General features: G+C 48.3%; 9 protein-coding genes across 9 annotated transcripts; 2 read left to right on the forward strand and 7 right to left on the reverse strand.

The window, feature by feature from the left end:
• Nucleotides 1-413: 413 nt before the first annotated feature.
• On the reverse strand, nt 414-1,197 carry DFJ58DRAFT_506876 (uncharacterized protein). Its single transcript, XM_041380735.1, has 4 exons — nt 1,122-1,197; nt 842-1,065; nt 531-779; nt 414-477 (listed from the first exon to the last, which is right to left on the reverse strand). Exons 1-3 carry the CDS (start codon nt 1,151-1,153, stop codon nt 556-558), a joined length of 480 nt encoding a protein of 159 aa, XP_041241051.1. The 5' UTR covers nt 1,154-1,197; the 3' UTR covers nt 414-477; nt 531-555.
• Nucleotides 1,198-1,669: 472 nt separating this feature from the next.
• On the forward strand, nt 1,670-3,435 carry DFJ58DRAFT_686838 (Endonuclease/exonuclease/phosphatase). The gene is made up of 5 exons (XM_041383318.1): nt 1,670-1,863; nt 1,921-2,094; nt 2,142-2,328; nt 2,379-2,498; nt 2,553-3,435. Exons 1-5 carry the CDS (start codon nt 1,826-1,828, stop codon nt 3,351-3,353), a joined length of 1,320 nt encoding a protein of 439 aa, XP_041241052.1. The 5' UTR covers nt 1,670-1,825; the 3' UTR covers nt 3,354-3,435.
• DFJ58DRAFT_800697 (Alpha/Beta hydrolase protein) lies at nt 3,436-5,887 on the reverse strand. The gene is made up of 7 exons (XM_041390826.1): nt 5,479-5,887; nt 5,284-5,414; nt 4,924-5,233; nt 4,793-4,873; nt 4,517-4,738; nt 4,177-4,463; nt 3,436-4,126 (listed from the first exon to the last, which is right to left on the reverse strand). Exons 1-7 carry the CDS (start codon nt 5,693-5,695, stop codon nt 3,485-3,487), a joined length of 1,890 nt encoding a protein of 629 aa, XP_041241053.1. The 5' UTR covers nt 5,696-5,887; the 3' UTR covers nt 3,436-3,484.
• Nucleotides 5,888-7,975, reverse strand: DFJ58DRAFT_800703 (peptidase M24A methionine aminopeptidase). Its single transcript, XM_041390827.1, has 10 exons — nt 7,813-7,975; nt 7,626-7,764; nt 7,269-7,567; nt 7,076-7,221; nt 6,925-7,021; nt 6,710-6,876; nt 6,608-6,660; nt 6,445-6,553; nt 6,308-6,388; nt 5,888-6,254 (listed from the first exon to the last, which is right to left on the reverse strand). Exons 1-10 carry the CDS (start codon nt 7,922-7,924, stop codon nt 6,192-6,194), a joined length of 1,266 nt encoding a protein of 421 aa, XP_041241054.1. The 5' UTR covers nt 7,925-7,975; the 3' UTR covers nt 5,888-6,191.
• On the reverse strand, nt 7,976-8,843 carry DFJ58DRAFT_800708 (histone-fold-containing protein). Its single transcript, XM_041390828.1, has 4 exons — nt 8,719-8,843; nt 8,586-8,657; nt 8,394-8,530; nt 7,976-8,332 (listed from the first exon to the last, which is right to left on the reverse strand). Exons 1-4 carry the CDS (start codon nt 8,743-8,745, stop codon nt 8,257-8,259), a joined length of 312 nt encoding a protein of 103 aa, XP_041241055.1. The 5' UTR covers nt 8,746-8,843; the 3' UTR covers nt 7,976-8,256.
• An 89-nt stretch (nt 8,844-8,932) lies between these two features.
• Nucleotides 8,933-10,092, forward strand: DFJ58DRAFT_800709 (dihydrofolate reductase). The gene is made up of 5 exons (XM_041390829.1): nt 8,933-9,189; nt 9,245-9,282; nt 9,366-9,590; nt 9,640-9,842; nt 9,900-10,092. The coding sequence occupies exons 1-5, from the start codon at nt 8,990-8,992 to the stop codon at nt 9,969-9,971; spliced, it is 738 nt and encodes a 245-aa protein (XP_041241056.1). The 5' UTR covers nt 8,933-8,989; the 3' UTR covers nt 9,972-10,092.
• On the reverse strand, nt 10,029-11,381 carry DFJ58DRAFT_507094 (uncharacterized protein). The gene is made up of 3 exons (XM_041380737.1): nt 10,966-11,381; nt 10,336-10,909; nt 10,029-10,285 (listed from the first exon to the last, which is right to left on the reverse strand). The coding sequence occupies exons 1-3, from the start codon at nt 11,095-11,097 to the stop codon at nt 10,158-10,160; spliced, it is 834 nt and encodes a 277-aa protein (XP_041241057.1). The 5' UTR covers nt 11,098-11,381; the 3' UTR covers nt 10,029-10,157.
• DFJ58DRAFT_507093 (uncharacterized protein) lies at nt 11,382-12,623 on the reverse strand. The gene is made up of 2 exons (XM_041380736.1): nt 11,665-12,623; nt 11,382-11,602 (listed from the first exon to the last, which is right to left on the reverse strand). Exon 1 carries the CDS (start codon nt 12,458-12,460, stop codon nt 11,729-11,731), a length of 732 nt encoding a protein of 243 aa, XP_041241058.1. The 5' UTR covers nt 12,461-12,623; the 3' UTR covers nt 11,382-11,602; nt 11,665-11,728.
• An 847-nt stretch (nt 12,624-13,470) lies between these two features.
• Nucleotides 13,471-17,946, reverse strand: DFJ58DRAFT_800713 (uncharacterized protein). The gene is made up of 16 exons (XM_041390830.1): nt 17,780-17,946; nt 16,903-17,715; nt 16,609-16,854; nt 16,295-16,556; nt 15,981-16,237; nt 15,913-15,931; nt 15,836-15,863; nt 15,722-15,785; nt 15,623-15,671; nt 15,536-15,570; nt 14,983-15,477; nt 14,591-14,923; nt 14,122-14,544; nt 13,986-14,071; nt 13,720-13,936; nt 13,471-13,676 (listed from the first exon to the last, which is right to left on the reverse strand). Exons 1-16 carry the CDS (start codon nt 17,873-17,875, stop codon nt 13,605-13,607), a joined length of 3,495 nt encoding a protein of 1,164 aa, XP_041241059.1. The 5' UTR covers nt 17,876-17,946; the 3' UTR covers nt 13,471-13,604.
• Between the last annotated feature and the right edge of the window lie 10 nt (nt 17,947-17,956).

Genomic DNA, 17,956 nt, shown 5'->3' on the forward strand with positions numbered 1-17,956 from the left:
CATCACATCCATACGAGACATGCATCTGAGACTCATGGATTTACTAGTACGAGAAACCCGACGAATGGCGACTATCGAAAGTCAAACAAAGTGCACGCTCGGTATGTAGTCATCCAAATGATGCTTTGATTATGGGCTAATCCTGGCAATAGAGTCAAACATTTGGTTAAAACCTTGCTTGATTATTGGAGTATTTTACGATCTATCCGTAGCTGTAACGTACAAGCGTTGACCGGTGACCTTTCGGTCGTTGCTCTGTTACAAAAGCACATTTTTGTACACTATATCTGCGCCATCTTTCTTCTCGTTTCCTTCTGTAAATAAGCACATCGTGTCTCGACGACTTTGACTCGGTATATAGTTGACCGTGAGCAGGAGGACATCTCGATCTCTAGGCCACCAGACATTGCGCAATGACCTATCCACTTGGTGGCCAGATGATACACGATACACGACAGATAATGAAAGTCTCGAAGACTTAAAACAGTGATTAGTATTTCTGAAAGTGGCTCAACAGTGGGGACACATACTGGTATATTTGCGTCGACGTGAGTATTAGCCCACAAATCGCATAGCATCAGCATCTACGTAGTACTTCGCAACCTCTCCTGCTTTGACCACTGGTGCTGTTGGATCGGGCACCAACATGAATGATTGGAAGAAGACTCTAGGCTGTCCGTCGACTGATTTCATCGGTGTCGATACTGGATTGCCAGCAGGACCGCGTCCATGAGTGACATTGCCAGACACCGTAACAAGAAGTGATGGGGGTTGAGAGCCTGTGGTGGCATGAAGCATGTGTGAGCGTTGATGTCAATACAGGGCATCACAAGAAACAGACCTGGTATAGGATGGCAATCGTAGGACTGAACTTCATGCTTGGTGCTTGGCATATCTTGGATAAGTTTTTTCACACCCTCAGCACCTTGACATGGATTTCCGTTCCACGTCAATGTCGATGAGGAACGATAAAACTTAGGGAGGTCATCCACCCTTGTAGGGGAGTCATATGTGGTGTAGTACAAACGCGTGAATGCGTCCGCTGCCCTTGTCGCAATCTCGATGCTTATCACAGTTGAAATTAGGACTTTTGTAATACAGAGCGCGATTATAACACCTACTCATTTCGAGTGAAAGTTGTAGTTGTGGTCATGGTTCACGACAAAGGATCATCAGCGCCCGAATGGTGCATCTATGGCGTACGGTTCACGCCAAAATTATTTAAATAAATAAAATAAAGTAAATTCGAGGGAGGACAAACAAAAATTACAGAACAGCTGATTGATAGTAGCTACAAGTTGTTATCGAGACTTAATCAATTCAATGAATCTATATATAAAGAGCTAAGTTGTCATGCCCCATTCCCCCCAGGGATCACCCTTTGTGCTTATTCTGCCCAGTATCTTGTATGTGTCCGGACTCCGGACTTCAGAGAACCGTGAGACGGATGCAAACATACAAATAATCAAGGGGCGAGAACAAACACGTACAAGAAAAGAAAGGTTTCCCGCTGTGTGAAAGCGACATATGTACAGTCCCGATCGTATGCAAACCGACTCTACGAAGTAGAGTCGGAGAAGGCGACAATTAACGGCCCGGCGCGTTCCGCAAGGCTAGTAGTGGCACGTGATATATGCTCCTGTGTGACGTTACGTAACGACCTAACACGGCTTCTTTACAGTTACAACTGTCAACCTCAGCTGGGAACAAGTATAGCCCAACATGGCGTGTACACTGTAGGGCATCCATTAATACCATCCAATAACCATCCTATAAAGTTCCATCAGCAACTCACTTATTGCGGTTGCTTCCTACTACCACCACCATGGCAGAACAAATTCGAGTTGTTACTCTCAACTGCTGGTATGTTATCTCTGAGTCTCCAAGCGCGCGGTCAGGTTGATTCCAAGAGTGACGTAGGGGCTTGAAATATGTCTCTAAAGACCGGCACGAACGAGTTGCCGCAATAGCTAGTGCGCTCGCTCGCTCGGACTACGACATTATCGCACTCCAAGAGATCTGGGTCGAGGCAGATTACAATCAAATTCAGCAAAGTGTCGTTTCTCGCTTGCCGTACACAAAGCTTTTTCATAGGTATGGTATATCTTGTGTGGTGGGTACATGAGCTCATGCTATTACAGCGGTGCTCTTGGTGCCGGACTTGGTATCCTCACAAAATGGCCCATCATTGCTACCAACATGACCCCATACTCTCTTGTTGGCGAACCCACAGACGCCTTCGGAGGAGACTGGTTTGTGGGAAAGGGCGTTGGGAGCGTAACGATCATGCATCCTGTTCTTGGGCCGGTCCAGCTTTTTGTCACGCATGTAAGCCTACCGACACACTTGCTGTCTTAGGTATTGACAGTACACCCAAGTTCTGTGCCAAGGGCGGAGAATCGGGTCCTGAGTACAACAGAACATATCGCCTAGTAAATGCTTGGGAGTTTGCGAAAGTCACACGGCAAGCCGCTGAATTGGGGCGGTATGTGATCGCCGTGAGTTACCTGCTATCTGCACCATCGTCTCGAACGTTGCTGACACATAAATAGATGGGTGATTTTAATAGCATTCCAACAAGTCTCCCGATGAACGTCGTCCTGAGCCATGCCGGACTAGTTGACTCGTGGGCGGCTTCACATGCACACATACCCCCGCCCTCTGGAATGTTATCTCCCATAGAGGGTGTCATCAATTATGGTGTCACTGCTGACTCACCTCTTAATTCTTATCGCGACTCAGAGCCTTCTGGCGACCCAATTGTTCGCAAATATCAAGGGAAACGCCTTGATTATATCTTATTCCGGCATCCCAGTCCCAACGGGTCCAATGATCACCTTCCCCGATTAACCTGCCGAGATAGCCAGGTTGTTTTCACTGATTCCATTCCGGGCAACTCATGCTCCTATTCTGATCACTTTGGTGTCGAGGCGACTCTAGTCATTGACATGCAGGCGGAGGATAAACAAGATGATATGGCGTCATTGAAGGATACCTCAGCAATGTGGTTCAACTCCCCCTCTGAACTCTCCTCGAATGCAATAGCCGAGTTGATGAACGCCTTCAACACATCTTACAGGATGTCGCAAGATCGTTCTCGCAAGGAATTGACTATCTTCGGAGCGAGCATCTTGGCGCTGATTGGTCTTATCATTGGATCTGCATGGGTTGTTATTCCCTGGCTCAACCCAGTTTTTGTGCTTCTTGTCATTTTCTTATCGTGGCAGGCTACGACTAAGCTTTACGAAGGCTTCATCTTCGGGAACTGGGAGCGGAAAGCTTTACAGAATGTTATAGAAGACCTTGAGCTTCACAAGCAGATCCTAGTATCGCAAGCACCCTACGACCGGTAGAGAATATAGTATCGTTGATCGCGGACATCCTATGTAGAGAATGGAATATTTATTACGTATCACTTACTATGTACATATCTGGACGTGCATTATGCGAATAAAACGATGTCACTGATGCTTGTAAGGTAATACTATACAACGTAGGTAGTCGGGGCAACGGATGTCATAGCGGCCCAAGATGTCGCAAATGCAGGAATACTAATGCGAGGATGCGAGGATTCGAAGGGAGACGAAGGACGAGTTGGTGTCGGTGATAATGTGAATTTTCTGCGAGGAGTAGGCCAGTCCTCCAGATATTGGGATGCAACTGATCTCTCCGAGAAAACGGAGAGAGCAGACTGTATTCGGCGCAGAGCTGGAGTGGATGCCGCATGCCGAAGAACTCGGGATGGATCGGCGATGGTCACGCAAGGCGTAGTTGGTTCTGCTTCACTACCGCTGGAACTAGGAGTCAGTTCCAAATCCACCCAAGTGCGACCCCAGCTTGGAGGTATTGTTGAGCTCAATTGCGCCTCGTAACTCGTATCAATATTTTCTCGAGCCATCTGTTCTTGAACCTCTTGCCATCCCGAGTTAGTCTCCACACCATCGCCACGGACGACACGGACGTTATCGTTATCTGTGTCGTTCTCAAGGCAAATCTCAGTGTCATTATCCAAAACCTGAGGCGAGTGGCTCTGGATACGAGGCAACTTGTATCGCACGAATTCGCGACAAGAGATAAAGGCGGTTGTTGCAACATTCAGGAAAGGAAATGCTTGAAAAACATGAACCTTGAAAAAGCAATGATCAGTACAACAAACGAGAAAGTCAATGAACTCACAGCATCCTCGTAGGTCTCCAACTGAACCTGGACACCGGCCAGTGAAGCTTTGTGTGAGAGAAGTACGATTTCGTCATACAAAACCTCCGCATCACCACATTGAATGAGCATAGGCGGTAGTCCATCGAACTTGCCGAACAATGGGCTGGCGTATGGGTGGGTAATGTACTGCTCGAGTGCATCTCCTAGATACATTAAAACGGGGTGCAAGTGACCGGTTGGACCGGGCGTAGGAATGATGTCGTAGGCAGCATTAGTATCCCACGATTCGCAGCTCAAGGTCAAGTCTGTCATTATGTTTCAGACTACCCACAGAAAAAGTGCATCAATCGTCACATACCAACCCAGGGAGAGAATAATAAGGCACCGCCTGGAAGAGTGTACCCATTGTCTCGTAGATAGAGCAGGAGTGCAAGCCCTAGTGCACCGCCCGCACTATCGCCCGCCACGACTAAATTTTCTGGCGGCACCCGCAAGTCATCCGTCAGGCGGAAGTAGGTGCTGACCACGTCGTGCAGCTGACCAGGAAAAATTGTTTCCGGAGCGAGCCGGTAATCGATGGCTTGGATTGAGATGAGGCAAGGATGGCAACGCGAGCTGTGATCAAGAAACTCACCAAACACGCGTGCGTTGGTATATTTGGACAGTGGTATGGTTAGCATCCTTTGTGCTGCAGCGCTAGATGAGTAATATGCTCCTGAACACAAAATCAAACGCTGCATTGTACAGAGAGCGCCACGAACTCACCGCCGTGAATGTAGAGGATGACTCGAGATTGCCCCTTTCGAGAATCGTAATCGATTTTCGTCTGGTCGACAAAACTGGCCCCTTCTCCCGTTTTTCGAGTGGATTTGTAATCTGACTGCAAAGATTGCCAGAGTCTCTTCCCGATTATCCACTCCCCAGAAAGTTCACGGTTTTCGTCTTCCATCGCATCGCAAGTCTCCAGTATACCACGAAGGTTGCGTTTACGCACACGGAAGGTCACTGGGGTGACTAAAGCGTCTGAGGGCAAGGGAACTAGCCCTCCGATACCCATTGCTTTACGAACCATAGTCTAGGGTTGTTGTCATTGCTAGGGTTGCGAACGACACAAATGGCACTCACAATATCAGCCAGTGCAGAATGCCTTGAAACATCTCGCATGAGACTAGAGAGGATAGTCATCTCAATTCCCCATGATTTTCTGCGCGGGCCCCAAACGTGATGAGATATCACATCAAGAGCGAGGCATGATGCTGGATGCATGATGTCGGCGTTCAGGATTCATTAAATCATTGATAAAACACTGTCGATGCTTACCTTTATTGAATGCGAAGGCAGGATATTTCCATACGTCCCAAACTTTCATAGTGAAGCCATTCGTTGCCTTGAGACTCAGGTCAAGGCGTGCAGATGCTGGGAAGACGCCAGGGGAGTCAAATTCCCGTAGAAGAGCTATCGTCGATGGTTTATTTGTTATTGTGGGCGAAGTAGCATTGTCGCCATGATATAGAAGTCGCAATGAATCCCGAAACATCTTCGATGGGCAACACTACAACTTCAGACGGGTGGTCAAACAGATGGAGGTTAATAGGGGGTGTCAAAATCCGTTGGTATGATAGAACGACAGAGTGCTGGATGTATGCTGGATGTGTGGTGATTATAACACACAAGGACGACCGTCCTTTTGTAACTTCACGGTGCCGCAGCTGCCGCTCCAAGTTGTTGAGTGCTCCAACATTGTTGGCTCAGAGTCATGACGAATATCATCCGAATCGGTGATCACGTGACCGAGTAATCCACAATGATGCTGACAATGACAAGTTGGAAGCGCCGATTGTATCGGCACAAAAGGCCGAACTGTACATAGCGCTACAAGACATATCCGGTGACCTTGGTAATGCATACGCAAGCGGTTCAAAGGGTGTCATACCAAACAATCTACCTGTGGACTGAAAAACGGCTTGGGAGACTTTGGTAGATGTGACGGTCGGGAAAATAAGATTGGCGTGCATAAGTAGTATCTTACATATTCAATAGTCATCACCTCGACTGATAACCTCTTTAACAGTGGGTCGAAGAAGAATTGTATGTTCCTATTTGTCACGTTGAGACACTAGGTTCGAGACCAGAAATTGAAAAGGCTTACGAATTGCGCGGTCATGGAGCCCTTGGCATCACAAAGTGGTGGGTAGTCTTGAACGATTCCTTGTTGCACTAGATGGTTAAGCTAATGTTGGGGAAAATTAATTAACGATGTATTGCCTAGCAAGTCGTGTAACCAACCGCCAGTAGATATTTGGTTTCACCAACGCGATCCAAGTACCGTCGGCAAAATGGAAGAGTTCCGAAGTTACTGCCGATTGACTTGAGTAGCGACTTGGCAGAAGTTAGTCTGTAATTTATAGACGTCAATAATTGTTAGATTGCAGCAAGAAGAAAAACTAACCTTAGGGGGACGCGGGGAGCGTCGATGATTTTGGCGTAATGCGAGCACTCGCCCTGTCAACGGAATCAGCCTCTAACGAATTCATCCGCAAGCCAAGCCTACGCTTTCAACCACACGTCCACGACCTGTCGAGCCGAAGGTTTCAATAGCAAAATATTCGCCCTCCTCCATTTTCGTCTGATCATCGTTCTTCACGAGTTGAACCGATTTCCCGCCGTGTATCTGGTAAAGTCCTATAGAATGCCCGCTAAGGTTTTCTATCGACTTGACTGGAAACGTGTCAAAGGAGTCCCAAACACTGGACGAAAGATAAATACCCGGATATATTTTTCCGTTGACCTCAACCTCGTATGACTCCATAGTTTCTTGGATGGCACCTCCAATTTCGCCCAAGCGCACATCGATACCAGATTCCTACACATAACCCTGTGAACTGCAGTCGAACATGTAAAGCTGGACTTGGCTTACCCTAATACCGGTATCAGTAGCAGCCTTTACTGCTTCAATGAGCGTGTCGTAAGTAGGCTCAAAATTGAGCGTGAAAGCAGAATCGACTATGCGTCCTTTCACGTGCACTCCTATATCGATCTTTAAAACATCACCACTTTGAAGAACTTACCATCCGTAAGCAGCAAATTCTATCAATTTGACGCATACACACCATTAGTGTCACCAGCGTTTGGTGTGTAATGAGCAGCGCAATGATTCAAGCTGAGTCCAGTCGGAAAACCAATGCCCGACTCCAGTCCGTTTTCCTCGACCAGGGCACGGCTGCCATCTTCGATGAAGTTTGCAATTTCGGTCATGGTCATACCGGGACGTATGTGTTTCCGTGCGCTTTGTCGGACCTGCCGATGGACTTCTGCAGCACGACGGATGCTCTGGTACGTGATCTCTGGGTCTTCCATTGCCATTCTTTCGTCGTAGCGCTTCTCTTCGGACGTCGTCCTCCATGCATTGCTGTAAACAAGACGTTGTCAATCTTATTAGGGTACAACTTACTGGTTGCAATACCCACTCGTCCTTGTAGGGCTGTATCTCTCCCTCTGCGTAGACACCATTCGTGAATATCTTCGACAGACCAACTCGTGGCGGATCTGACTGTTGCGCCTTTTTCTTTTTAGGTTTCTTCTTCTTCTTCTTTTTCTTGGTCTCCTCTGAATAACATATGACGATAGTTTCGAGATCACCTTCAACTGGCTCACCTCCGGCGCCTGGAGTGTCATCTACAACGTCATCCTCTTCCACGTCGTCCTCTTCGTGATTCTGTGCCACGATATCTTTCTCCTCAACTTGTTTAACGTCTTTGGATATCATTGGAGTGTTCAATAAGTCAAGAGTGATATCGATTTCTACGAACAACTTCAATTAAAAATCGCGAGGAATCCACTATGCCGCAGCGCAGCATTTACGTTAGGTAATCCTAGACTTTCGCAGCAGACTTGAAACTTCGTGAGGGGTCACAAGCCATGACAAGACAAATAGAGGGGTCATTGTATAGAATCGTGGAAGGGTGCCCTTGGTGGAGTCGTGGAGGAATGATAAGAGGATCCGAGCCGAGTATAAGACTATGTAGTATACAAGAATATCGATACCAACAAGGAGTTACGCTCCAATACAGAAATATGCTCCCATACAAACACGGTTAATTATGCACCGAAACCGTAAAGTGTGCGCCCTGAGCGCTTCAAAGCGTAGACAACATCGAGGGCGGTAACGGTTTTCCTGTGTGCGCGTTAACAGCTTAGCGAGAAGTGATACGATTACGGGGCAAAGGAAGGCTCACCGTTTAGCATGCTCCGTGTAGGTAACGGAGTCACGAATGACATTCTCAAGGAAGATCTTGAGTACACCTCGAGTCTCTTCGTAAATAAGACCGGAGATACGCTTGACACCTCCACGACGTGCCAGGCGTCGGATAGCCTACGGATAAAGAGTGAGTGCAATTGACATGATGAACACAGGCGGAAGGACATACGGGCTTGGTGATACCCTGAATGTTGTCACGCAAGATCTTCCGGTGGCGCTTAGCACCGCCCTTGCCGAGGCCCTACAGATTGTCCCAAACATAGTGAGCTCTGTGGGTTAGAACCTGACTCAAAGTTACGCACCTTGCCACCTTTTCCGCGACCAGACATGCTTCAGGAGTGTGATAAGGGTTGACTAAAGAAAATGAAGAGCCCTACTTCGACGCTTGCGAAGATTGATTGTGGTGGTGAAGAAGGAAGGGTTGTTTGTTTCTGTGCACGCGTTTCGCGTTTGTTTAATGGCCTCCACGCATCACGTGACACAGATGTGCTTAATTTTCATTTCATCTCCTACCAGATCTTGACCGGATCCTAACTTCAAGGTTTCATCAGATTGAGTCATTGACTGCTAAGCATGATGTTGGTGGGTGGTCAAAGTGTAGCGGAGTTCCTCTCGTCGGTATTACCAGCACCTGGTAATAGTCGTTTGGAGGATGAGTTTCAGCGACCCTTAGTGACCCTCACATTCGCTCAATCTCTTGACGGGAAGATAGCAGGCAAGGAGGGAAAACAGCTTATTCTCAGCGGCAGAGAAAGCATGCTCATGACTCATTGGTATGATACTGATCTGAAACTGACATATATCCATCCCTTACTATTGCCAAGGAAGGATGCGCACCAAGCACGATGCCATCCTAGTTGGCATCGGTACTTGCGCTAAATGACGATCCCCAGCTAAATAGTATGTCCCAATTCCCATCTGTGCATATGACTTATGTAGGTACAACAAGGTCGTCACATCCCTGAGGATGAACGGCCAAGCCATCTGCCTCGTCCTGTGATACTCGACGCAAACCTACGCCTTAGACCGGACTGCAAGCTGCTCAAAAATTATCGGGAAAGAAAAGGTCGCCGTCCGTGGGTAATATGCGATGCTAATTTGACCTCCGATGGTGGAAGAAAAGCCGCCCTCGAGGACGCTGGAGCAAGAGTGATAGGCGTGCCCTCGGTGGACGGTGAGTCATGTTCTTTGCTGTCTTGCGCAGGTCATATGAATATCTCCAGGTTTCATCATGATCCCAGACCTCTTGAAGGTTCTTTATAACTTTGGAATCAAGACTCTCATGGTTGAAGGAGGTGCGACCATTATCGACTCTTTCTTGGCGGAACCTGCACGCACCAAGCCTAATATCATCATCGTCACAATTGCTCCGACGCTGATTGGTGACAATGGTGTTGGTTACGGCAAGAAACTCTCGGCTACACAGGTACGAGAAAGGATGCGTTCATGCAGGATCATGGGTTTTCACCTCAGGTCACATTAGATCCCCTCCTTGAAACACATCCGAACTGAAGTCATGGGGCGAGATGTTGTGATTGTCAGTGCATTAGAGTGAATTTTGCTCGAATGAGCATTAGCTCCCATAGGATAATCAGAAACTACGAGAACAACAAAGCAAGATGACTTATGTTACATATCAATGAGATGATTGCTGGGTATAACAGTTGCAGTGTGTGGTACAAATCGGCGCAGCTATTCGATGCTAATACTATTGAAGAATAAATATAGGATGCAAAACATTCTATCTATGGAAAAAGGCAGCATTGTCTTGTGCATGGTCGCACTTATTAGCAATGCGGGTCGCAGCTTCGAGTGCTCTCTCAACAAGAGCGCGGGAAGGAGAAGTGAGAGGTGTACTCTCCAAGAGATCTATCCTCGCAAGATTAAACGAGAAATCGTGGAATGAGAACAGAACATACCTCGATACAACAAAACATATCTCATAACTCGCTGGGTTGGTTGAATTGCAAGATCCCGTACACTTTGCCTTCGAGTCAGAGGCTCTCCCCTTGATCGACCGTCGACCGAGTTGACTCTAGGACGTCGTTCTGCATGGGACTTGGCATCACCGTCATCAGACACCTTCCAATAGTGTTCAACAGTCCGTTGTCTATCTCTAATCCTACTCCCTGCCTCATTCATTAGAGTTAGAAGACGGGGAGGAGAGGAACTAGCGGGAAAAGAGTTTCCACTTGACTTCTCGACCACAGTGGTGAGAGGATTGTTTGTGGTGGAGAGCAGAGACTTGCGCAGACGCCATTTCCCTCCCATGATGGCTGACTCGCCTTCGTGGCTGCGACCATCAGTAAAGAAGTTGCCTGCCACTCTGCACCATGAAACCATAGCAGCTTCAATATCATCTTCGCAAGCCATGAAGGCGATGGATACGCCCCAAGCGGAGGGGTCATCAAGGAAGGCCTTCAACAACGCCTCTGATGCTCGTATGAGGTCAGGAAGGTATGTTAACAACTGCGGAGGTGGTTGATTCGCTGTCTAAATATATCACCTCAGTCACAACGTTCCCTTGAGACGTCATATTGGTGACAAACCTGTCCTGTCAGGAGCATCTTGAGGGCTCCTTGGTATTTTTTCTCTGTCCCGACGATTTCTCGGATGCAAAACAATGCCTTTCTGGCAGTACTCCAGAGCGCAGCGTCGTCAATAGTCCGACTCGGCATCATCCAAAATTATAGGTAACGGCGTCACGGACTCGGACTCTTCCGATCGACGTGGCGAACTTGGATGACTGGCGAACTGATCTCCGAGTTGGAACAAATGGCTAGATCTTTGCTTAGAAAGTGATATGCTAGCCGAACCATGGCTAGTGGCCCTCGGGATAGGGAGTGACCGATGTTTGCCCTTGCGACTCCGTTTCCGTATGATTTCGAGATGTTCCACAACAGCTTCATCTGATAGATTTTCGTCCATTGCCATGGATATATTGATCTCTTCGTCGGTCGGAACAGCGCTTGATCGGGTATAATGCGAATTGCCAGAAGATGTCGAAACAGAAGTGCTCCTTGGAGACGCACCAATCCATGCTAAAGACGCAAGTGCTTCAGTGCTGGGACTGGCCTTTTGAATGCTTGATGCTGACAAGGCAATGGATGCACTACTGTGGGGTCTTCTCCGCATGGGTGATAACTCAAAGTTTGTTCGCCGATCGTGCCATGGCTGATGTATCGGCTAAAAGGTGATGAGTCAATGATGGACAAGGTGCACTTGGTGCACTTGGTGCGTGTACTCACTATGTCTAGCCGTAGTGGCGATGAAGGCTTAACGAGTGGTAGAAGACTTTGGTTGCGGACGTCCTTATCGGAGTTTGATTCTTGGTTGGATGATGGAGGGGGTACTAGTCTCTTCTGACACAATGTGGTATGATGGTGAGGGGGATGAACTTGAGACATGAGAAACCAATGATGAGCATCGCTTGATCAAATTTGACCTCTTTTGAAGCGGGCATCTGGTGATATGGCCATCCTCTGCGGTACGAGTCTCCTCCGAGGTAATGCGGTTTGACAATTGGGATGAACTTGAAACATGCGACAATGCTACTGAATGTCGCTTGAACAGCTTTGACCTCCTTCGAAGGGGAAACTCTGATGTAATATGACCATCTTCTGGCTGCGGCGACAACGGCGCGACGGCACCGACGGGATGGGGCTTTACGGGACCGAGGATCATGGTGGGCGATGTTTGGGAGGAATGAACTGAAGGCGTTATCGGACGGTCATTAATATCGATTTGCAATGAAGGCGGTTGGTGATAATGTGCCTTGATTTGAGCATGATGAAATTGCGCAGCACTACTCGGTTCAGGTGCATCATCCCAAGTCCATGACGTAGGTAGAGATTCAAAGGGGGACGATGACGGAAGGGGTTGTGAATGTGATCTTGTATGCGTGGCATGAGGATTCGGAAGGCTGGGCATCTTCAGCGTTGGTTGGTTGATGACCGAATGTTGGGGCACTCCTAATTGCTTCTGATAAGTGCGAGGATCGCCAGTCAATTGACTGATAGCGGGTGATATCGGCGAGGGGGGCATGTTTTGAATGTGGCGATATGCATTGCCTAGCCTTCCCTCAAGATCTCCACTTATTCTAGGAGAACATTTTCCAGGGTAGGCGGCAGGCAAAACTGTTTGACCAGAAAAAGTGCCGAAATTACTAGTAGTGCCTGGAGTAGTACAACCCGTCTGAGCACTCCAGCTGGTGTCATAGTTGCCTCCATGGCTCGCCGAAGAATTCTGTGGATGTGACACACATGACTCTTCCGTTGAAAAGGATCGCACGTTTTCAGTATGAGTGACATGTTGGGATGTTTTACGTGGCTCCACTTCGAACACTGGGACGATAACGGGACTGAGAGTCGTATTGGAGATCTTGCTGTCACCCAGAGTATCAGAGCGTTTTCGTGGGGTTTCGTGAGGGACAGTCCTTCGGAAAGGAGATCGCAAGTTTCGGCCAGAATTTCTTCTCGCCGGACATGCTGCATGCCAGTGAGCGCCGGGAGTAGCCAACTCGATGACAGGAGCTGGCCTGGAGAGTGCTGGCAATCCAGTCCACCCGTCGGAATTTAAATAGACCTAAGCCTCGACCCTCAGAGCCAGGGAGACGGAAGACCGAGTCTTGACACTTCATAAGACTTGTATCCTTAGTAGGGCTTAGGCTGTTGCCCTTCCACGCCAAGCCTGAAGCAGCCCGAAGAAAGGGCCGCCTTCTTCATCCCGAACACGGCATATGTACGACGGTTCGGGCTCCGAAGCCGTCCACGGCTGTATCACAGTCTCGTCTTGCAATGAGCCACTTGGAAGTTGCCAGCAATGCGCCACAACGCTCATATGATTCAGATAGAGCTCATTTTGCCACCTGACCTTGTTGATAAGGCTTCTCTATAGTTCGCATTCTTTCTCCGTTCATATCCCTTACTGTGCCTTTGGGCCAGACTTTTGGTTATCCTCCTTGACTGCGCTGATACGTTCTGCTGACCAACTGACATCTAGTACTGCGGTAGAAATTCGGCAAGTGGAGTAGCGTTTCTTGGGCATGCTAGGTATTTGTGCGGATCATTTCTCTTCTCTTCGATATGAATTCAGATAGCTTGTAATAGTACACGATAATAAGATGGTGCGGATCTGCCGCTGCATAAAGACATCGTAAATAGAAAGCAAACAGAGTTATCGATAATATTTATTCATCCTCTGAGTCGTTGCTGTCGTACAGCACAACGTACTCAAGGTTCTCAGGTTGGGAATGCGTATCCTTGCCAGTCGGATCCATAGTCATCAGACGAAGGGACGCTGACCAACGATACTGACGACCCATCAGAGGCCCCATCATCTGTCCCGTCCGTCGTAGGTTTGGATGTCGAGGGATATGATGGTTCAAATAGGTGACCAAGGGGACCAACAGAATGAGCAGACCTGTCGTCCGATGATGACTTTGGCATGATCATCGAGGATGACGCCAAAGAATGATCGTCAGCTTCATCAGCTGACTGACGAGGCTCGGTGACAGTGACACTGTGAAAGGCATTAATTCAAGTGCAGCGAGACAGAGAACCGAACGTACTCGATCCAAATGTTAGCGCCAAACCTTTGGCCTGCGCCGTCCGTCAATTGCCAGTAACTAACATATCTACCAGGAACATCGGGTGCCTGATAGGAAATTTAGCGATTACAGATTGTGGCAGACCCGACGAACGAACCTTTAGGTCACTGGTCCACACATCAAGAGCTTCTCCCGGATCAACGCGTCCTACTTTGACAACCATCGAAGAGTCAGCTTCGGGTGAAAAAGACTCCCCCGCAACGAAGTGAATCTCAGTCATCTCTGGCCAAGGCTTTTCCCCATCATTTAACATCCGCCAGGACTTAACGAACTCAGCACCAGGTGGAAAAATCTGACCGTCAGGAACTGTCGTATCGGACACAAAAGCACAACTGAGAGGGGTAATTTGGGCCTGTTGCTGTTCTGGGCTGGGCGTAGCAGCCGCTTGTTCATCCATGACGCTATCAGGGAGTGCAGAGAAAGTTGTATCGGATGGAGCGGGTGCTTCAGAAGCGACAGGGGATGGTGTGCGGAAACCACGTAGAAGTGCAGCAAGATCCCTGTCCGCAGAAAAGAGTGGCTCTACCATCGGCGGAACATCAAAGGACAATGTCGGGATAACAGACGACACTTCCTTGAGGAGTGGACTCAGCAGATTCTTCAGGGCGAATTGATTTGAAGAGAGAATTTGTAGATTCCGCCAGCTTGCCCAGATTGGTTTCAACAGCCTTATCCGAGTCAGCCACAGAACTAGGAAAATCTACTTCGGATCGTCTTGCTTCAGCAAGGTGTTTCATTTCCCGGTTCACTTTTGGCCAAACTTCACGAAAGATATCAAGTGAAGGGTTCAGGTCGAGGGGTGGCGAGTTCACCTCAGCGGAAGGTCGATTGATCGTCTGGGCCGAATTACTATAAGGTGAGGTTGATTGTTCACGGTCAACAGCGGAAGGCTGCTGGGACTGTGGTAATTTAGGAACATTCAGAAACGACACCAAGAGCCAACAAGTGTTGCACTGACCTCAACTGGTCTGACCGCCTGGTAGCAAGAGCTGACACTCAATTGGGTGGGAGACGAGGAAGGTTCTTCGCAGTTAGGGGCGGGAGACTGCGGGAATTGGGGTGATTTAGCAGGAGTTAGACCATAACCCCAAGGGCCGACAGAGTTTGCACTGACGCAGTCGGAGCACTGTGCTAAAACGGCTAGAGGACTCAGAGACTCGGGAACGACAAGAGACGGCTCCTGTTCTTTTTTCACAGAAATCTCGGAGGAGGTACGTGATACAGAAACGGGCGGAGATTTCTGAGGTCGAGATTCCAAAGTCTGGGGAAGGGTGCTCCCCTGGGATGTCCTTCGAGAATGGATGAGATTAGTCACCCCAACTCTGTACACGGTAGGAACAACAGTGTCAGGAGTCTTCATCTTCAACAACGGATGAATGGAAGGGTGGACCGGGATAGGGAGGGCTTCGCAATTCTGACACAGGTCGAAATCAGGACAGCTAGGGTGCATGCACTACACAAAATGCAATCGTTAGAAACATCATCATCAACGATGCCCGAGAAGTGATTACCTTATAACGGACACCACGAATGGTCCTCCGGCAGGCTGATGACGTAGCCGATTATTTAATGCTCGCAATCAATAGGACAGAACTTACAATCACACGTCGCGTAATGAGTAGCTATGTTGGTCACTGCATTGCGCATCTTGAATATTTGTGAGACGGGTTTCTCTTCACAAGAAAGAGAACAGTTACCATAAGGTCGCTCGTCTTGCTCACTCGCACAAAGCCGTGATAGGGATGTTGCTCTCCGGTAATCCTGATCACCAAGGTGTCAATGCTGACCATGCTTTGTAATAGAACACGTACTTGAAGCAATTGGCGCAAGTATCAAAGTCTTTCAAGCATTCATTAGCACTCTAAGATGATCCAGAAGTGTGTTTTACCTGGACAATTGACACATTTCTAGGTAATCATGAGTGGTAAGGAACTGGGATAAAGAAAGCAGACTCACGAAGCGATCACCAACAATAGGAGAATCACACATGTTGCAAGCCGCGCAATGACGAATAGTCTCTGGGGTCGTCGCGAAAGTGTGAGGACTATCTGCTGTAGCATTACGACTATTTGGGGAAGCATCACGCTCCCCGCTTCCACTAAAGACCGTGTGGACAAACACTCGTCCGGGCGTTTCAATGTCGAAGAATTCATGGAACGAGTTGTGCCTCTCTGCAGCACCTGACTCGATACAGGGCGTGCATAGATCATAGTCTGGGATGGAGAATATATAAGGATATTGCGTTGTAACATTGGATCATATAATCTTACCAGGACAATCCAGGCATTTACGCCTGACGCCAACAATGATTTCGTTGCAGCTGTCACAAACAATATTTCGGTGAACGACAGGCGAACGTTGATTAGGCTCGGTATCAACAAGCTCAGTTCCGGTAGACTGAGACTCTGCGGGCATTTCCACGGCCGACGGTGTGATGGCAATTGACGGCCCAGCTTCACGTCGCTGGACAACGTGAGTTGGCCCAAAACTCAACTGGTGCATAGCACCAGATTTGGTGAAACAGCTTGGACACTAACAGATAGTTCAGCTAAGCAAATGTCATTGGCAAAATAAAAGTTCTTACAACATAGTGCCATGGGCATTTCACACATCCGTACCAGCTTCCAGAGAACTCGTTCCTACAGACGAAACACCAATGTGATGAAGGAGACTCCATTGAGACGTTCGTTGTATTGCACGATGCCTCTGACGAAGTATGAGGGGCCTCGTTGGATATTTCCGACGGCGCAGATTCACGTCGCTGGACAACGTGAGTTGGCCCAAAACTCAACGTGTGCATAGCGCCAGATTTGGAGAAACAGCTTGGACACTACCAGATAGTTGAGCTAAGCAAATGACATTGGCAAAAAGTTCTTACAACATAGTGCCACGGGCATTTCACACATCCGTACCAGCTTCCAGAGAACTCGTTCCTACAGGCGAAACACCTATGTGATGAAGAAGGCTCCATTGAGACGTTCGTTATGTTGCACGATGCCTCGTTGGATATTTCTGCTCCAAAGGGGTTCTGGCGATGAGATGTATCGACTTGTGCTGAAGCATTGCATTCGCCAAAAGTATTGAGCATGATACGATCGATATCTTTCTTGAAAGATGCCAAGAGAGTTTCCATCTCCGACTTCCCTTTGGCGACTGAGCAACATGGCTGAGAGGCTCCTTGGGGCGAGAGAGAAGGAAGACTTGGAATCAAGGGATGCGCAGGTGGCTCTCGGAATATGATATGTGGTGGCGGCGGAGTGAACGAAGGTGAGATTGGAGGCGTGAAGACGCTAGGACGTTCAAGAGTAGGAAGTGGTCTAGAAGAAGGTGGCGGTAGATGAGCCGCTTTGAATGAAAGAAACTCCTGGGAACGTGTATCGAACGATGAAGTAGGTGCAGGAGTCGGGAAAAGTGTAGGAGGCGGGGGAATCGCCATAAAGGATAAAGGACTGGGAACCTCCAGAGAATCCTCGACCGTTGCACTGGGTACTTTGTGGGGAGTCTCGTCGAAGATAGAGAACCTGAGCAATGGGTTGGGCCAGCGCCTGCGTAAAGGGGCAATACGAGTGCTGTACTCCTCTGCGTTATGGACTTCCTTTCCAATCAAAATACGAGACGGCTTAGACGCGTCAGGAGAGAAAATGAGCTTAGAAAGATAATAATTATGGCTTATAGGAAATATGCGATACAGCTGCAAAGGCGAAACGTCAGCGCTTCAGCAGTGAGAACAGATAAGGGAAGAGCACTAAGCATACCTGCTGGTGAAGCTCCTCGTATGTAGGAAACAAGTCAGTCCCTGAGAAAGAGAACTTGCGAGTCTCGTTTCTATAAGTTGCTTTCACTGTGAACATGGTAGCGTTCAAGAGGAGTTGGTGGGGCGCCCGCAGCTTACGCAGTGATTTATATTGATCGCGCCGTGACACAGGAAGTGT

The sequence above is a fragment of the Suillus subalutaceus genome, assembly GCF_016647625.1.
Source record: "Suillus subalutaceus strain FC151 chromosome Unknown DFJ58scaffold_95, whole genome shotgun sequence".
Taxonomy (NCBI): domain Eukaryota; kingdom Fungi; phylum Basidiomycota; class Agaricomycetes; order Boletales; family Suillaceae; genus Suillus; species Suillus subalutaceus.

Coding starts and splice junctions, on each gene's coding strand:
- DFJ58DRAFT_800708 (XM_041390828.1), bottom strand. CDS start 8,745: ATGTCTGGTCGCGGAAAAGGTGGCAAG. Junction 8,658..8,718: donor GTCGCGGAAAAGGTGGCAAG/GTGCGTAACTTT, acceptor GACAATCTGTAG/GGCCTCGGCAAGGGCGGTGC. Junction 8,333..8,393: donor TACACGGAGCATGCTAAACG/GTGAGCCTTCCT, acceptor ACGCGCACACAG/GAAAACCGTTACCGCCCTCG.
- DFJ58DRAFT_507093 (XM_041380736.1), bottom strand. CDS start 12,460: ATGCCCCCCTCGCCGATATCACCCGCTATCAGTCAATTGACTGGCGAT.
- DFJ58DRAFT_800697 (XM_041390826.1), bottom strand. CDS start 5,695: ATGTTTCGGGATTCATTGCGACTTCTATATCATGGCGACAATGCTACT. Junction 5,415..5,478: donor TGCCTTCGCATTCAATAAAG/GTAAGCATCGAC, acceptor TCATGCATCCAG/CATCATGCCTCGCTCTTGAT. Junction 4,127..4,176: donor TGGAGACCTACGAGGATGCT/GTGAGTTCATTG, acceptor TGCTTTTTCAAG/GTTCATGTTTTTCAAGCATT.
- DFJ58DRAFT_506876 (XM_041380735.1), bottom strand. CDS start 1,153: ATGACCACAACTACAACTTTCACTCGAAATGA. Junction 1,066..1,121: donor ACAACTTTCACTCGAAATGA/GTAGGTGTTATA, acceptor AACTGTGATAAG/CATCGAGATTGCGACAAGGG. Junction 780..841: donor CGATTGCCATCCTATACCAG/GTCTGTTTCTTG, acceptor ATGCCACCACAG/GCTCTCAACCCCCATCACTT.
- DFJ58DRAFT_686838 (XM_041383318.1), top strand. CDS start 1,826: ATGGCAGAACAAATTCGAGTTGTTACTCTCAACTGCTG. Junction 2,095..2,141: donor TACACAAAGCTTTTTCATAG/GTATGGTATATC, acceptor ATGCTATTACAG/CGGTGCTCTTGGTGCCGGAC. Junction 2,329..2,378: donor TCCAGCTTTTTGTCACGCAT/GTAAGCCTACCG, acceptor AGTACACCCAAG/TTCTGTGCCAAGGGCGGAGA.
- DFJ58DRAFT_800709 (XM_041390829.1), top strand. CDS start 8,990: ATGATGTTGGTGGGTGGTCAAAGTGTAGCGGAGTTCCTCTCGTCGGTA. Junction 9,283..9,365: donor TGCCATCCTAGTTGGCATCG/GTACTTGCGCTA, acceptor AGGTACAACAAG/GTCGTCACATCCCTGAGGAT. Junction 9,591..9,639: donor AGGCGTGCCCTCGGTGGACG/GTGAGTCATGTT, acceptor GAATATCTCCAG/GTTTCATCATGATCCCAGAC.
- DFJ58DRAFT_507094 (XM_041380737.1), bottom strand. CDS start 11,097: ATGATGCCGAGTCGGACTATTGACGACGCTGCGCTCTGGAGTACTGCC. Junction 10,910..10,965: donor AGATGCTCCTGACAGGACAG/GTTTGTCACCAA, acceptor TGATATATTTAG/ACAGCGAATCAACCACCTCC. Junction 10,286..10,335: donor ATATGTTTTGTTGTATCGAG/GTATGTTCTGTT, acceptor TTGCGAGGATAG/ATCTCTTGGAGAGTACACCT.
- DFJ58DRAFT_800713 (XM_041390830.1), bottom strand. CDS start 17,875: ATGTTCACAGTGAAAGCAACTTATAGAAACGAGACTCGCAAGTTCTCT. Junction 16,557..16,608: donor AATGCCCATGGCACTATGTT/GTAAGAACTTTT, acceptor ACTATCTGTTAG/TGTCCAAGCTGTTTCACCAA. Junction 15,672..15,721: donor GCAAGACGAGCGACCTTATG/GTAACTGTTCTC, acceptor CAAATATTCAAG/ATGCGCAATGCAGTGACCAA.
- DFJ58DRAFT_800703 (XM_041390827.1), bottom strand. CDS start 7,924: ATGATATCCAAAGACGTTAAACAAGTTGAGGAGAAAGATATCGTGGCA. Junction 7,568..7,625: donor ATACAGCCCTACAAGGACGA/GTGGGTATTGCA, acceptor TCTTGTTTACAG/CAATGCATGGAGGACGACGT. Junction 7,222..7,268: donor AAACGCTGGTGACACTAATG/GTGTGTATGCGT, acceptor ACGGATGGTAAG/TTCTTCAAAGTGGTGATGTT.